This window comes from Procambarus clarkii, chromosome 68 (genome assembly GCF_040958095.1).
Source record: "Procambarus clarkii isolate CNS0578487 chromosome 68, FALCON_Pclarkii_2.0, whole genome shotgun sequence".
NCBI classification, from domain to species: Eukaryota; Metazoa; Arthropoda; class Malacostraca; order Decapoda; family Cambaridae; genus Procambarus; species Procambarus clarkii.
The window spans coordinates 17,563,766-17,579,944 of NC_091217.1; the positions used below are offsets into that span (position 1 = coordinate 17,563,766).

At 54.1% G+C, this 16,179-nt stretch overlaps 1 protein-coding gene across 1 annotated transcript in view; it reads left to right on the top strand.

Moving 5' to 3' along the window:
* The first annotated feature begins 5,083 nt into the window (after nt 1-5,083).
* LOC123774662 (kielin/chordin-like protein) overlaps nt 5,084-16,179 on the top strand; it is a 28,932-nt gene continuing 17,836 nt past the window's right edge. Inside the window, exons 1-2 of the mRNA XM_069310988.1 lie at nt 5,084-5,096; nt 14,517-14,704. Coding sequence (XP_069167089.1) covers nt 5,084-5,096; nt 14,517-14,704 — 201 coding nt within the window. The remainder of the gene's footprint in view (nt 5,097-14,516; nt 14,705-16,179) is intronic.

The window sequence follows — 16,179 nt, forward strand, 5'->3', positions numbered from 1 at the left end:
GCAGCTCGGGGGCCAGCAGCTCGAGGGCCAGCAGCTCGGGGGCCAGCAGCTCGGGGGCCAGCAGCTCGGGGGCCAGCAGCTCGGGGGCCAGCAGCTCGGGGGCCAGCACCGCGGGGGCCAGCACCGCGGGGGCCAGCAGCCCGGGGGCCAGCAGCCCGGGGGCCAGCAGCCCGGGGGCCAGCAGCGCGGGGGCCAGCAGCGCGGAGGCCAGCAGCGCGGGGGCCAGCACCGCGTGGGGGGGGCCAGCAGCACGGGGGCCAGCACCGCGGGGGCCAGCAGCACGGGGGCCAGCACCGCGTGAGGGGGGGGGGGCCAGCACCGCGTGGGGGGGGGGGGGCAGCAGCACGGGGGCCAGCAGCACGGGGGCCAGCACCGCGTGGGGGGGGGGCCAGCACCGCGTGGGGGGGGGGGGGGGCAGCAGCACGGGGGCCAGCACCGCGGGGGCCAGCACCGCGGGGGCCAGCAGCACGGGGGCCAGCACCACGGGGGCCAGCACCGCGGGGGCCAGCACCGCGGGGGCCAGCAGCACGGGGGCCAGCACCGCGGGGGCCAGCACCGCGGGGGCCAGCACCGCGGGGGCCAGCAGCACGGGGGCCAGCAGCACGGGGGCCAGCACCGCGGGGGCCAGCACCGCGGGGGCCAGCACCGCGGGGGCCAGCACCGCGGGGGCCAGCAGCACGGGGGCCAGCAGCACGGGGGCCAGCACCGCGGGGGCCAGCAGCACGGGGGCCAGCACCGCGGGGGCCAGCAGCTCGGGGGCCAGCACCGCGGGGGCCAGCACCGCGGGGGCCAGCACCGCGGGGGCCAGCACCGCGGGGGCCAGCACCGCGGGGGCCAGCAGCACGGGGGCCAGCACCACGGGGGCCAGCACCACGGGGGCCAGCACCGCGGGGGCCAGCACCGCGGGGGCCAGCACCGCGGGGGCCAGCAGCACGGGGGCCAGCAGCACGGGGGCCAGCACCGCGGGGGCCAGCACCGCGGGGGCCAGCAGCACGGGGGCCAGCAGCACGGGGGCCAGCAGCACGGGGGCCAGCAGCAGCACGGGGGCCAGCACCGCGGGGGCCAGCACCGCGGGGGCCAGCACCGCGGGGGCCAGCACCGCGGGGCCCAGCACCGTGGGGGCCAGCACCGCGGGGGCCAGCACCACGGGGGCCAGCACCGCGGGGGCCAGCAGCACGGGGGCCAGCACCGCGAGGGGGGGGGGGGCCCAGCACCGCGGGGTCCAGCACCGCGGGGTCCAGCACCGCGGGGGCCAGCACCGCGGGGGCCAGCAGCACGGGGGCCAGCACCGCGGGGGCCAGCACCGCGGGGGCCAGCACCGCGGGGGCCAGCAGCACGGGGGCCAGCACCGCGGGGGCCAGCACCGCGGGGGCCAGCAGCACGGGGTCCCCGCGGTGCTGCCCCCTCCCCCCGCGGTGCTGCCCCCTCCCCCCGCGGTGCTGCCCCCTCCCCCCGCGGTGCTGCCCCCTCCCCCCGCGGTGCTGCCCCCTCCCCCCGCGGTGCTGCCCCCTCCCCCCGCGGTGCTGCCATCTCCCCCCGCGGTGCTGGCCCCCCCCCCCGCGGTGCTGGCCCCCCCCCCGGTGCTGGCCCCCCCTCCCGCGGTGCTGGCTCCCCCCTCCCGCGGTGCTGGCCCCCCCCTCCCGCGGTGCTGGCCCCCCCCTCCCGCGGTGCTAGCCCCCCCCCTCCCGCGGTGCTGGCCCCCCCCTCCCGCGGTGCTGGCCCCCCCCCTCCCGCGGTGCTGGGCCCCCCCTCCCACGGTGCTGGGCCCCCCCTCCCACGGTGCTGGCCCCCCCCCTCCCGCGGTGCTGGCCCCCCCTCCCGCGGTGCTGGCCCCCCCCCCCCCGCGGTGCTGGCCCCCCCTCCCGCGGTGCTGGCCCCCCCCCGCGGTGCTGGCCCCCCCCCCCGCGGTGCTGCCCCCCCCCGCGGTGCTGGCCCCCCCACGCGGTGCTGGCCCCCCCCCCGCGGTGCTGGCCCCCCCACGCGGTGCTGGCCCCCCCCCCCCGCGGTGCTGGCCCCCCCCCCCCCGCGGTGCTGGCCCCCCCCCCCCGCGGTGCTGGCTCCCGTGGTGCTGGCCCCCGCGGTGCTGGCCCCCCCCCCGCGGTGCTGGCTCCCGCGGTGCTGGCCCACGCGGTGCTGGCCCCCCCCCCCGCGGTGCTGGCTCCCGCGGTGCTGGCCCCCGCGGTGCTGGCCCCCCCCCCCCCCCGCGGTGCTGGCTCCCGCGGTGCTGGCCCCCGCGGTGCTGGCCCCTCTTACAGAAACCTGTCAGTTCCCTCTTGAAAGGTTTAAGCAGTGTTGGAGTGTGGTGGAGACGGGAGCAGTGTGCTCCTCTTTATGGCGGCCACAGTTGTGTGTTTACTGACCCGCTGTTGTTTGTTATCTGTGAGCGGATCAACACCTCCCAGTGTGGTCTCGCCTCCAGTTACTTCAGTCTCTATCATGTTTTCTCTGGCGTTTCACATATATATATATATATATATATATATATATATATATATATATATATATATATATATATAATGTCGTACCTAGTAGCCAGAACGCACTTCTCTGCCTACTAATGCATGGCCCGATTTGCCTAATAAGCCAAGTTTTCTTGAAGTAATATATTTTCTCAAATTTTTTTCTTATGAAATGATAAAGCTACCCATTTCATTCTATATGAGGTCAATTTTTTTTATTGGAGTTAAAATTAACGTAGATATATGACCGAACCTAACAAACCCTACCTAACCTATCTTTATAGGTTAGGTTAAGTTAGGTAGCCGAAAAAGTTAGGTAAGGTTAGGTAGTCGAAAAACAAATAATTCATGAAAACTTTGCTTATTAGGCAAATCGGGCATTGTATAGTAGGCTGAGAAGTGCGTTCTGGCTACTAGGTACGACATATATATATATATATATATATATATATATATATATATATATATATATATATATATATATATATATATATATATATATATATATAATATATAATATATATTATATATATTATATATATATAATATATATTATATATATTATATATATATATATTATATATTATATATTATATATATATATATATAATATTATATAATATATATATATAATATATAATATATATATATAATATATATTATATATATATATATTATATATTATATATTATATATATATATATATATATATGTATGTATATATATACATACATATATATACATATATATATATATATATATATATATATATATATATATATATATATATATATATATATATATATATATATATTATTAAATATGACCGAAAAAGTAAGATTAATAATTCTAACACGAATTTTCTCAATCTTTCGTACATTTCTTTTCACTGTTGGAGGTAAATCAAAAATCAATTCTCCAAAATTCATTTTTATTTCTAGTCTGACGCGACACGAGCGCGTATCGTAAAACTTATTACATTTTCAAAGACTTTTAGTTTACAAATACACAACTGAATAGAACTTACGCATCTCCGATTTTATATCTACATTTGAGTGAGGTGGATGGGGTGAGGTGGCATTAATAGGGTATTAATTTCATCAACACAAGACAGAACAAGAGGTGGCATTAATAGGGTATTAATTTCATCAACACAAGACAGAACACGAAACAATGGGTATTGAATAGAAGTGTTTGTAGAAAGCCTATTGGTCCATATTTCTTGATGCTTCTATATTGGAGCGGAGTCTTGAGGTGGGTAGAATATAGTTGTGCATTAATTGGCTGTTGATTGCTGGTGTTGACTTCTTGATGTGTAGTGCCTCGCAAACGTCAAGCCGCCTGCTATCGCTGTATCTATCGATGATTTCTGTGTTGTTTACTAGGGTTTCTCTGGCGATGGTTTGGTTGTGGGAAGAGATAATCTCTTCCCACAACCAAGACAACAACATCTCTTTCCAGGCGTTTAACGATGCATAAGCAACAGGGCTCCATTAAGGAACATATAATCTCTTCCCACAAACAAACCATCACCAGATAAATCTTAGCAAACAACACAGAAATCATCGATAGATACAGCGATAGCAGGCGGCTTGACATCTGCGAGGCACTACACATCAAGAAGTCAACACCAGCAATCAACAGCCAATTAATGCATAACTATATTCTACCCACTTCAAGACTCCACTCCAATATAGAAGCATCAAGAAATATGGGCCAATAGGCCCTCTGCAATTACTTCCATTCTGATCTTCAATACCCATTGTTTCGTGTTCTGGCTTGTGTTGAAAGTTTGTTTTCACCTCATCCAAAACTGTTGTAACATATCACCTCGCCCAAATGCAGGTATAAAAAATCGAAGATGTTTAAGCTCTATTCAGTTATAGTTGTGTGGGTGTGTAAACTAAAGTCTTTGAAAATGTAATAAGTTTTACGAAACGCGCTCAAGTGTCGCGTCACACTAGAAATAAAAATGAATTTTGGAGAATTGATTTTTGATTTACCATCAACAGTGAAAAGAAACATAAGAAAGATCGAGAAAATTCGTGTTAGAATTATTAATCTTACATTTTCGGTCATATTTAATAATATGTCTACAGGAAAGACTGCTACCAAAATATACTAATATATATATATATATGTATGGCAGTGTCGGACCTCGAAGGAAGAATTAAGACACGAATTTCCTTAAGCATTTTCCTGTCTTAATCCATCCTTCGTGGTCCAACACTGCCATACATATATACGATATATGCTGTATTTTCTGTGTCATATTGTTCATCACGTGTAAATTCTTTCGTGGTGTGGAACACTAACACAGGTAGTGGGGGGGGGGGGGCGTGGAACACTAACACAGTTAGTGGGGGGGGCGTGGAACAGTAACACAGGTAGTTGAGAGGGGGGGGGGGGGGCTGGGGGGGCGTGTAACAAACACTACTAATTTTAACAAACAATTCCAAAGACAAAACGTTTTCGTTCTATTATTTCCTTTCGGACCAAAATATTTTTAGCGAGGGCAGAAAAGAGACGGAATCCCGGGAATTCCCATTTAGAGACGTCACGTCATTAGCGGCGCGGGAAGTGCCTTCTCCTGCTCCTATTACATATTTTCCCGCTCGAATACGATGGAAAACGACAGTATTTTTGTATGGCTTTAATTAATATTTTGGCCCCACGCTGTGTGTTCACCTAGTTGTGCTTGCGGGAGTTGAGATCTGCTCTTTCGGCTCGCCTCTCAACTGTCAATCAGCTGTTACTAACTACTAACTTTTTTTTCCACACACACACACACACACACACACACACACACACACACACACACACACACACACACACACACACACACACACACACACACACACACACACACACACTGTGCTTTACGACACTAGAAAGAAGAAGGGAGAGGGGGGACATGATAGGAACGTATAAAATACTCAGAGGGATTGACAGAGTGGACATAGACGAAATGTTCACGTGGAATAGTAACAGAACGAGGGGACATGGATGGAAGCTTGAAACTCAGATGAGTCACAGAGATGTTAGGAAGTTTTCTTTTAGCGTGAGAGTAGTGCGAAAATGGAATGCACTTCAGGAACAGGTTGTGGAAGCAAATACTATTCATAATTTTAAAACCAGGTATGATAGGGAAATGGGACAGGGGTCACTGCTGTAAACAACCGATGCTCGAAAGGCGGGATCCAAGAGTCAATGCTCGATCCTGCAGACACAACTAGGTGAGTACACACAGGAAGCAGCCCATAACAGCTGTATAACTCCCAGGTACCTATTTACTGCTAGGTAACAGATGCATCAGGGTGAAAGAAACTCTACTCATTTTTTGTTTCTCGCCGGCGCCTGTGTGTAGGGTGGTGGACACTTGGTGCTGGTGTAGGGTGTAGGGTGGTGGACACTTGGTGCTGGTGTAGGGTGGTGGACACTTGGTGCTGGTGTAGGGTGGTGGACACTTGGTGCTGGTGTAGGGTGGTGGACACTTGGTGCTGGTGTAGGGTGGTGGACACTTGGTGCTGGTGTAGGGTGGTGGACACTTGGTGCTGGTGTAGGGTGGTGGACACTTGGTGCTGGTGTAGGGTGGTGGACACTTGGTGCTGGTGTAGGGTGGTGGACACTTGGTGCTGGTGTAGGGTGGTGGACACTTGGTGCTGGTGTAGGGTGGTGGACACTTGGTGCTGGTGTAGGGTGTAGGGTGGTGGACACTTGTTGCTGGTGTAGGGTGTAGGGTGGTGGACACTTGTTGCTGGTGTAGGGTGTAGGGTGGTGGACACTTGGTGCTGGTGTAGGGTGGTGGACACTTGGTGCTGGTGTAGGGTGTAGGGTGGTGGACACTTGGTGCTGGTGTAGGGTGTAGGGTGGTGGACACTTGGTGCTGGTGTAGGGTGGTGGACACTTGGTGCTGGTGTAGGGTGGTGGACACTTGGTGCTGGTGTAGGGTGGTGGACACTTGGTGCTGGTGTAGGGTGGTGGACACTTGGTGCTGGTGTAGGGTGGTGGACACTTGGTGCTGGTGTAGGGTGGTGGACACTTGGTGCTGGTGTAGGGTGGTGGACACTTGGTGCTGGTGTAGGGTGGTGGACACTTGGTGCTGGTGTAGGGTGGTGGACACTTGGTGCTGGTGTAGGGTGGTGGACACTTGGTGCTGGTGTAGGGTGGTGGACACTTGGTGCTGGTGTAGGGTGGTGGACACTTGGTGCTGGTGTAGGGTGGTGGACACTTGGTGCTGGTGTAGGGTGGTGGACACTTGGTGCTGGTGTAGGGTGGTGGACACTTGGTGCTGGTGTAGGGTGGTGGACACTTGGTGCTGGTGTAGGGTGGTGGACACTTGGTGCTGGTGTAGGGTGGTGGACACTTGGTGCTGGTGTAGGGTGGTGGACACTTGGTGCTGGTGTAGGGTGGTGGACACTTGGTGCTGGTGTAGGGTGGTGGACACTTGGTGCTGGTGTAGGGTGGTGGACACTTGGTGCTGGTGTAGGGTGGTGGACACTTGGTGCTGGTGTAGGGTGGTGGACACTTGGTGCTGGTGTAGGGTGGTGAACACTTGGTGCTGGTGTAGGGTGTAGGGTGGTGGACACTTGGTGCTGGTGTAGGGTGGTGGACACTTGGTGCTGGTGTAGGGTGTAGGGTGGTGGACACTTGGTGCTGGTGTAGGGTGGTGGACACTTGGTGCTGGTGTAGGGTGGTGGACACTTGGTGCTGGTGTAGGGTGTAGGGTGGTGGACACTTGTTGCTGGTGTAGGGTGTAGGGTGGTGGACACTTGGTGCTGGTGTAGGGTGGTGGACACTTGGTGCTGGTGTAGGGTGGTGGACACTTGGTGCTGGTGTAGGGTGGTGGACACTTGGTGCTGGTATAGGGTGGTGGACACTTGGTGCTGGTGTAGGGTGGTGGACACTTGGTGCTGGTGTAGGGTGTAGGGTGGTGGACACTTGGTGCTGGTGTAGGGTGGTGGACACTTGGTGCTGGTGTAGGGTGGTGGGACACTTGGTGCTGGTGTAGGGTGGTGGACACTTGGTGCTGGTGTAGGGTGGTGGACACTTGGTGCTGGTGTGGGTGTGGACACTTGGTGCTGGTGTAGGGTGGTGGACACTTGGTGCTGGGTAGGGTGGTGGACACTTGGTGCTGGTGTAGGGTGGTGGACACTTGGTGCTGGTGTAGGGTGGTGGACACTTGGTGCTGGTGTAGGGTGGTGGACACTTGGTGCTGGTGTAGGGTGGTGGACACTTGGTGCTGGTGTAGGGTGGTGGACACTTGGTGCTGGTGTAGGGTGGTGGACACTTGGTGCTGGTGTAGGGTGGTGGGACACTGGTGCTGGTGTAGGGTGTGGACACTTGGTGCTGGTGTAGGGTGGTGGACACTTGGTGCTGGTGTAGGGTGGTGGACACTTGGTGCTGGTGTAGGGTGGTGGACACTTGGTGCTGGTGTAGGGTGGTGGACACTTGGTGCTGGTGTAGGGTGGTGGACACTTGGTGCTGGTGTAGGGTGGTGGACACTTGGTGCTGGTGTAGGGTGGTGGACACTTGGTGCTGGTGTAGGGTGGTGCACAGTTGGTGCTGGTGTAGGGTGTAGGGTGGTGGACACTTGGTGCTGGTGTAGGGTGTAGGGTGGTGGACACGTTGGTGCTGGTGTAGGGTGGTGGACACTTGGTGCTGGTGTAGGGTGGTGGACACTTGGTGCTGGTGTAGGGTGGTGGACACTTGGTGCTGGTGTAGGTGTGGTGGACACTTGGTACTGGTGTAGGGTGGTGGACACTTGGTGCTGGTGTAGGGTGGTGGACACTTGGTGCTGGTGTAGGGTGGTGGACACTTGGTGCTGGTGTAGGGTGTAGGGTGGTGGACACTTGGTGCTGGTGTAGGGTGGTGGGACACTTGGTGCTGGTGTAGGGTGGTGGACACTTGGTGCTGGTGTAGGGTGGTGGACACTTGGTGCTGGTGTAGGGTGGTGGACACTTGGTGCTGGTGTAGGGTGGTGGACACTTGGTGCTGGTGTAGGGTGGTGGACACTTGGTGCTGGTGTAGGGTGGTGGACACTTGGTGCTGGTGTAGGGTGGTGGACACTTGGTGCTGGTGTAGGGTGGTGGACACTTGGTGCTGGTGTAGGGTGGTGGACACTTGGTGCTGGTGTAGGGTGGTGGACACTTGGTGCTGGTGTAGGGTGGTGGACACTTGGTGCTGGTGTAGGGTGTGCACACTTGGTGCTGGTGTAGGGTGGTGGACACTTGGTGCTGGTGTAGGGTGGTGGACACTTGGTGCTGGTGTAGGGTGGGTGGACACTTGGTGCTGGTGTAGGGTGGTGGACACTTGTGCTGGTGTAGGGTGGTGGACACTTGGTGCTGGTGTAGGGTGGTGGACACTTGGTGCTGGTGTAGGGTGGTGGACACTTGGTGCATGGTGTAGGGTGGTGGACACTTGGTGCTGGTGTAGGGTTGTAGGGTGGTGGACACTTGGTGCTGGTGTAGGGGTGTAGGGTGGTGGACACTTGGTGCTGGTGTAGGGTGGTGGACACTTGGTGCTGGTGTAGGGTGGTGGTGGACACTTGGTGCTGGTGTAGGGTGGTGGTGGACACTTGGTGCTGTGGTGTAGGGTGGTGCACACTTGGTGCTGGTGTAGGGTGGTGGACACTTGGTGCTGGTGTAGGGTGGGTGGACACTTGGTGCTGGTGTAGGGTGGTGGACACTTGGTGCTGGTGTAGGGTGGTGGACACTTGGTGCTGGTGTAGGGTGGGTGGTGGACACTTGGTGCTGGTGTAGGGTGGTGGACACTTGGTGCTGGTGTAGGGTGGTGGACACTTGGTGCTGGTGTAGGGTGGTGGACACTTGGTGCTGGTGTAGGGTGGTGGACACTTGTGCTGGTGTAGGGTGGTGGACACTTGGTGCTGGTGTAGGGTGGTGGACACTTGTGCTGGTGTAGGGTGGTGGACACTTGGTGCTGGTTAGGGTGGTGGACACTTGGTGCTGGTGTAGGGTGGTGGACACTTGGTGCTGGTGTAGGTGGTGGACACTTGGTGCTGGTGTAGGGTGGTGGACACTGGTGCTGGTGTAGGGTGGTGGACACATTGGTGCTGGTGTAGGGTGTAGGGGTGGACACTTGGTGCTGGTGTAGGGTGGTGGACACTTGGTGCTGGTGTAGGGTGGTGACACTTGGTGCTGTGTAGGGTGGTGGACACTTGGTGCTGGTGTAGGGTGGTGGACACTTGGGTGCTGGTGTAGGGTGGTGGACACTTGGTGCTGGTGTAGGGTGGTGGACACTTGGTGCTGGTGTAGGGTGGTGGACACTTGGTGCTGGTGTAGGGTGGTGGACACTTGGTGCTGGTGTAGGGTGTAGGGTGGTGGACACTTGGTGCTGGTGTAGGGTGGTGGACACTTGGTGCTGGTGTAGGGTGTAGGGTGGTGGACACTTGGTGCTGGTGTAGGGTGGTGGACACTTGGGTGCTGGTGTAGGGTGGTGGACACTTGGTGCTGGTGTAGGGTGGTGGACACTTGGTGCTGGTGTAGGGTGGTGGACACTTGGTGCTGGTGTAGGGTGGTGGACACTTGGTGCTGGTGTAGGGTGGTGGACACTTGGTGCTGGTGTAGGGTGGTGGACACTTGGTGCTGGTGTAGGGTGGTGGACACTTGGTGCTGGTGTAGGGTGGTGGACACTTGGTGCTGGTGTAGGGTGGTGGACACTTGGTGCTGGTGTAGGGTGGTGGACACTTGGTGCTGGTGTAGGGTGTAGGGTGGTGGACACTTGGTGCTGGTGTAGGGTGGTGCACACTTGGTGCTGGTGTAGGGTGGTGGACACTTGGTGCTGGTGTAGGGTGGTGGACACTTGGTGCTGGTGTTAGGGTGGTGGACACTTGGTGCTGGTGTAGGGTGTAGGGTGGGTGGACACTTGGTGCTGGTGTAGGGTGGTGCACACTTGGTGCTGGTGTAGGGTGTAGGGTGGTGGACACTTGGTGCTGGTGTAGGGTGGTGCACACTTGGTGCTGTGTTAGGGTGGTGGACACTTGGTGCTGGTGTAGGGTGGTGGACACTTGGTGCTGGTGTAGGGTGGTGGACACTTGGTGCTGGTGTAGGGTGGTGCACACTTGGTGCTGGTGTAGGGTGTAGGGTGGTGGACACTTGGTGCTGGTGTAGGGTGTAGGGTGGTGGACACTTGGTGCTGGTGTAGGGTGGTGGACACTTGGTGCTGGTGTAGGTGTAGGGTGGTGGACACTGGTGCTGGTGTAGGGTGGTGGGACACTTGGTGCTGGTGTAGGGTGGTGGACAACTTGTGTGCTGGTGTAGGGTGGTGGACACTTGGTGCTGGTGTAGGGTGGTGGACACTGGTGCTGGTGTAGGGTGGTGGACACTTGGTGCTGGTGTAGGGTGGTGGACACTTGGTGCTGGTGTAGGGTGGTGGACACTTGGTGCTGGTGTAGGGTGGTGGACACTTGGTGCTGGTGTAGGGTGGTGGACACTTGGTGCTGGTGTAGGGTGGTGGACACTTGGTGCTGGTGTAGGGTGGTGGGACACTTGGTGCTGGTGTAGGGTGGTGGACACTTGGTGCTGGTGTAGGGTGGTGGACACTTGGTGCTGGTGTAGGGTGGTGGACACTTGGTGCTGGTGTAGGGTGGTGCACACTTGGTGCTGGTGTAGGGTGGTGCACACTTGGTGCTGGTGTAGGGTGGTGGACACTTGGTGCTGGTGTAGGGTGGTGGACACTTGGTGCTGGTGTAGGGTGGTGGACACTTGGTGCTGGTGTAGGGTGGTGGACACTTGGTGCTGGTGTAGGGTGGTGGACACTTGGTGCTGGTGTAGGGTGGTGGACACTTGGTGCTGGTGTAGGGTGGTGGACACTTGGTGCTGGTGTAGGGTGTAGGGTGGTGGACACTTGGTGCTGGTGTAGGGTTATCTTGAGGTTATCTTGAGATGATTTCGGGGCTTTTAGTGTCCCCGCGGCCCGGTCCTCGACCAGGCCTCCACCCCCAGGAAGCAGCCCGTGACAGCTGACTAACACCCAGGTTCCTATTTTACTGCTAGGTAACAGGGGCATAGGGTGAAAGAAACTCTGCCCATTGTTTCTCGCCGGCGCCTGGGATCGAACCCAGGACCACAGGATCACAAGTCCTGCGTGCTGTCCACTCGGCCGACCGGCTCCGGGTGGTGGACACTTGGTGCTGGTGTAGGCTGGTGGACACTTGGTGCTGGTGTAGGGTGGTGGACACTTGGTGTAGGGTGTAGGGTGGTGGACACTTGGTGCTGGTGTAGGGTGGTGGACACTTGGTGCTGGTGTAGGGTGGTGGACACTTGGTGCTGGTGTAGGGTGGTGGACACTTGGTGCTGGTGTAGGGTGGTGGACACTTGGTGCTGGTGTAGGGTGGTGGACACTTGGTGCTGGTGTAGGGTGGTGGACACTTGGTGCTGGTGTAGGGTGGTGGACACTTGGTGCTGGTGTAGGGTGGTGGACACTTGGTGCTGGTGTAGGGTGGTGGACACTTGGTGCTGGTGTAGGGTGGTGGACACTTGGTGCTGGTGTAGGGTGTAGGGTGGTGGACACTTGGTGCTGGTGTAGGGTGGTGGACACTTGGTGCTGGTGTAGGGTGTAGGGTGGTGGACACTTGGTGCTGGTGTAGGGTGGTGGACACTTGGTGCTGGTGTAGGGTGTAGGGTGGTGGACACTTGGTGCTGGTGTAGGGTGGTGGACACTTGGTGCTGGTGTAGGGTGGTGGACACTTGGTGCTGGTGTAGGGTGGTGGACACTTGGTGCTGGTGTAGGGTGGTGGACACTTGATGCTGGTGTAGGGTGGTGGACACTTGGTGCTGGTGTAGGGTGGTGGACACTTGGTGCTGGTGTAGGGTGGTGGACACTTGGTGCTGGTGTAGGGTGTAGGGTGGTGGACACTTGATGCTGGTGTAGGGTGGTGGACACTTGGTGCTGGTGTAGGGTGGTGGACACTTGGTGCTGGTGTAGGGTGTAGGGTGGTGGACACTTGGTGCTGGTGTAGGGTGGTGGACACTTGGTGCTGGTGTAGGGTGGTGGACACTTGGTGCTGGTGTAGGGTGGTGGACACTTGGTGCTGGTGTAGGGTGGTGGACACTTGGTGCTGGTGTAGGGTGTAGGGTGGTGGACACTTGGTGCTGGTGTAGGGTGGTGGACACTTGGTGCTGGTGTAGGGTGTAGGGTGGTGGACACTTGGTGCTGGGTGGCATAACTGTTTCAGACGGTGTATCTCTCCCAGCTGCTGGTGCCAGCTGGCAACACAGAGTGACAGGTGGCAACACAGAGTGACAGGTGGCACCACAGAGTGACAGGTGGCAACACAGAGTGACAGGTGGCAACACAGAGTGACAGGTGGCAACACAGAGTGACAGGTGGCAACACAGAGTGACAGGTGGCAACACAGAGTGACAGGTGGCAACACAGAGTGACAGGTGGCAACACAGAGTGACAGGTGGCAACACAGAGTGACAGGTGGCAACACAGAGTGACAGGTGGCAACACAGAGTGACAGGTGGCAACACAGAGTGACAGGTGGCAACACAGAGTGACAGGTGGCAACACAGAGTGACAGGTGGCAACACAGAGTGACAGGTGGCAACACAGAGTGACAGGTGGCAACACAGAGTGACAGGTGGCAACACAGAGTGACAGGTGGCAACACAGAGTGACAGGTGGCAACACAGAGTGACAGGTGGCAACACAGAGTGACAGGTGGCAACACAGAGTGACAGGTGGCAACACAGAGTGACAGGTGGCAACACAGAGTGACAGGTGGCAACACACAGTGACAGGTGGCAACACAGTGCAAGTTAGGCTCTTTGAGAAGAAAATATTCCCAGCGGAATTCTGTTTAAAAAAATTTGTTAATTGAGAATCTGGAAAATTCCAAAATTAAGTTGTCATAGACCTTGCTCAGTGTTCCTTGTCTCCTTATGAACCTCTCCACCTTGCCGAGCTTAAGGTCTCTACTGTTATTATTTGTAGTTATTAATATATTGAAATAATGCTAAATAAATAATAATATATATTATTTTCTTGTATTTTATTTAATTACTATTATTTACTATTATTATTATTACGTCACTGTTTACGTAAACTCTGTAGTTAGTAAACTAGAACTACACTACATCTTCAGCGATGCGGGGTGTTGTATTGACAGAATATTCTGTAGTCTTAATTTTCTTATAAATGTTTGGTGTGTGGGAGTGAGAGAGAGGGTGGTGGCCCGCCTGCCGCTAATATAGCTTCCATATTTTTGCATATTTAGGGCGGTGAGAGAGTCGCGATTCCTGTGTGAGTGCTTAGGGAACACCTATGTGGTAGTCAGATGTTGTTGGGTAGTTGTTGGAGAGGTTACATGTACGGTGTTGGGTCAGGTGTTGTCTAACATCTGAAAGATTTCGCACAGGACCCAAATATTATTGTTGAATACGGGAGTCCTGTTCACGTCTATGGGTGGTATTAATATTATTAATCACGAGAAAATCCACAGGGGGCTGTTTTGAGGATTCGAAACTATGCGCTGGGTATGACCAGACACACGCTGTACACCACTAGGCCACGACATGGTCAAAAGAATTGCAACCCGAGTTGTGGATTTTCTCATTGATCACATTACTGTGATTTTTCTCTATTATTGATCATATTATTCTTATTCTTTTATTATTATTATTATTTATTATTATTCATGTTACATCATCTCTGTGACTTGTCCATGTTTCCAGCCTCCAGTTATGTCCGTGCGTGGCGTGGCGTGTGCGTGTGTGTGTGTGTGCGTGTGTGTGCGTGTGTGTGTGTGTGTGTGTGTGTGTGTGTCCGTGCGTGGCGTGTGTGTGTGTGCGTGTGCGTGCGTGCGTGTGTGTGTGTCCGGGCGTGGCGTGTGTGTGCGTGCGTGTGTGTGTGTGTGTGTGTGTGTGTGTGTGTGTGTGTGTGTGTGTGTGTGTGTGTCCGTGCGTGGCGTGTGTGTGTGTGTGCGCGTGTGTGCGTGCGTGTGTGTGTGTGTATCTGTGTGCGCGTGTGTGTGTGCACTCACGTGCACCTGTTATTTACACGTGTGCGCGTTTCGTGTATGATGTACACCAGTGGACTGGGAGCGACAACTAACAGGTGGCTTGGTGTGCTCCACAGAGTGGGACATCCTGCAGCTGCTGAGCATCAACGGGTCGCAGACGGGGGTGTCGGCGGCCAGGGGCCCCATCCCGGACACCCCGGCCTGGAGGCTGCGGGCCCTCTACGACAACATCCAGCTCGACTCCTCCACCGTCCCCAAGGTAAACCTCTCTTACCTTTCTCCCCCAGGGTGGATGTTGGGGTAATCTGTCCGTAGCGCCCTCCAGGGTCGACGCTGGGTTAGTCTGAGTAGAAAGACTGAAGGCTTAGAGAGGAATTTTGGTTTTCAGCCAGTTCCTCGCTGAGCCGCACCCCGTGTTTGAGGAAAATCTGGCAGTCCACTTCCTCGATATGGTGTTAAGGAATTGTTATGGAGAAAATATCGTCGTTGCGGTCATATGGAGTTCTTATGGAGAAAATGTCACTTCGACCGTACCACCTGTTTTAGGGTAAATTACAGTCAGAGGTTTTCCATTTTCAGAGGATATGTTATTTAATGTTATGTGAAGTAATTAATAATGTCAAATGTTAGTTCTTGGACCCGCCTCTTAATGTTTATAGATGTAGTTTTATTATTATCAACGCTAGTTTTTAAGATATAAAAGGTAGTTATTTCGGAAGTATTAAACGAAGTTAAGTTAGTTAGTGAGCTCTAACTCTTGTCCTCCGCCTTAGTTCGCTACTATAAATTCAATTTTCCCGAGATTTAAAACAGAAATATTTCGAACGTATTAAACAGAAAAAGTTTGTTAGAGTTTCAGCTCATGTCCCCCGCCTCTGTTTCCTCTTGTAACTTTGTTACTAATAACCTAACTATCCTGAAAATTAAAACCACCGTATTTCAGATGTAGTAAATGATGAAAGGTAAGTTACCGATTTGCAGCTCTTGTCCTCCGCCTTAATTTCATCTTGTAAGTTCGTTATTATTAGGTCAATTTCTGTAAAATTTAAAACACATATTTCAGACGCATTGAGAAAAGAAAATAGTTACCAAGGTTAAGCTCCTGTCCTCCGCCTTAGTTCAACCTTATTTTGTTACAATCAATGTGATCTTCACTAAAATTAAAATCTAGTTATTTGTCACATAAAGTACAAATGAATTAGTTACCGAGATATAGCTCCTGTCCTCCGCCTTAGTTCGCTTCTATAGTTTCAGTATTATCAGCCCAGTTTTCACGAAAATTAAAATAGTTATTTCTGACGCATTAAGAACAAACAAGTTAGTTACCGAGCTCCAGATCCTGTCCTCCACTTTGGTTCACTCTTGTAACTTTATTATCATCAGTTCAATTTCCCGAGATTTAAATATGTAGTTATTTCAGACTTAATTAAATAGAACAATTGAGATACCGAGTTTAAGCTCCTATTATTACTTCACTGTTCACCAGACATAGTTATTTCAGAACAAGTGACTAAGTTTAGTGAACACTATTAACATTAATAGTGTTCACAATAATAATAGTGCGAACATTATTAACATATCCTCGGAAAATGGAAGTCTCGGACAGTAATTCATCTAGATCAAACAGGTGGTGCGGTAGACAGTATTTGCTCCATAAGAATTCCTTAAGACCGGAGTGAGGAATTTTTCTCCATACGAATACATAATGTGGGGCGGAGCGAGGACTGTCTGTGG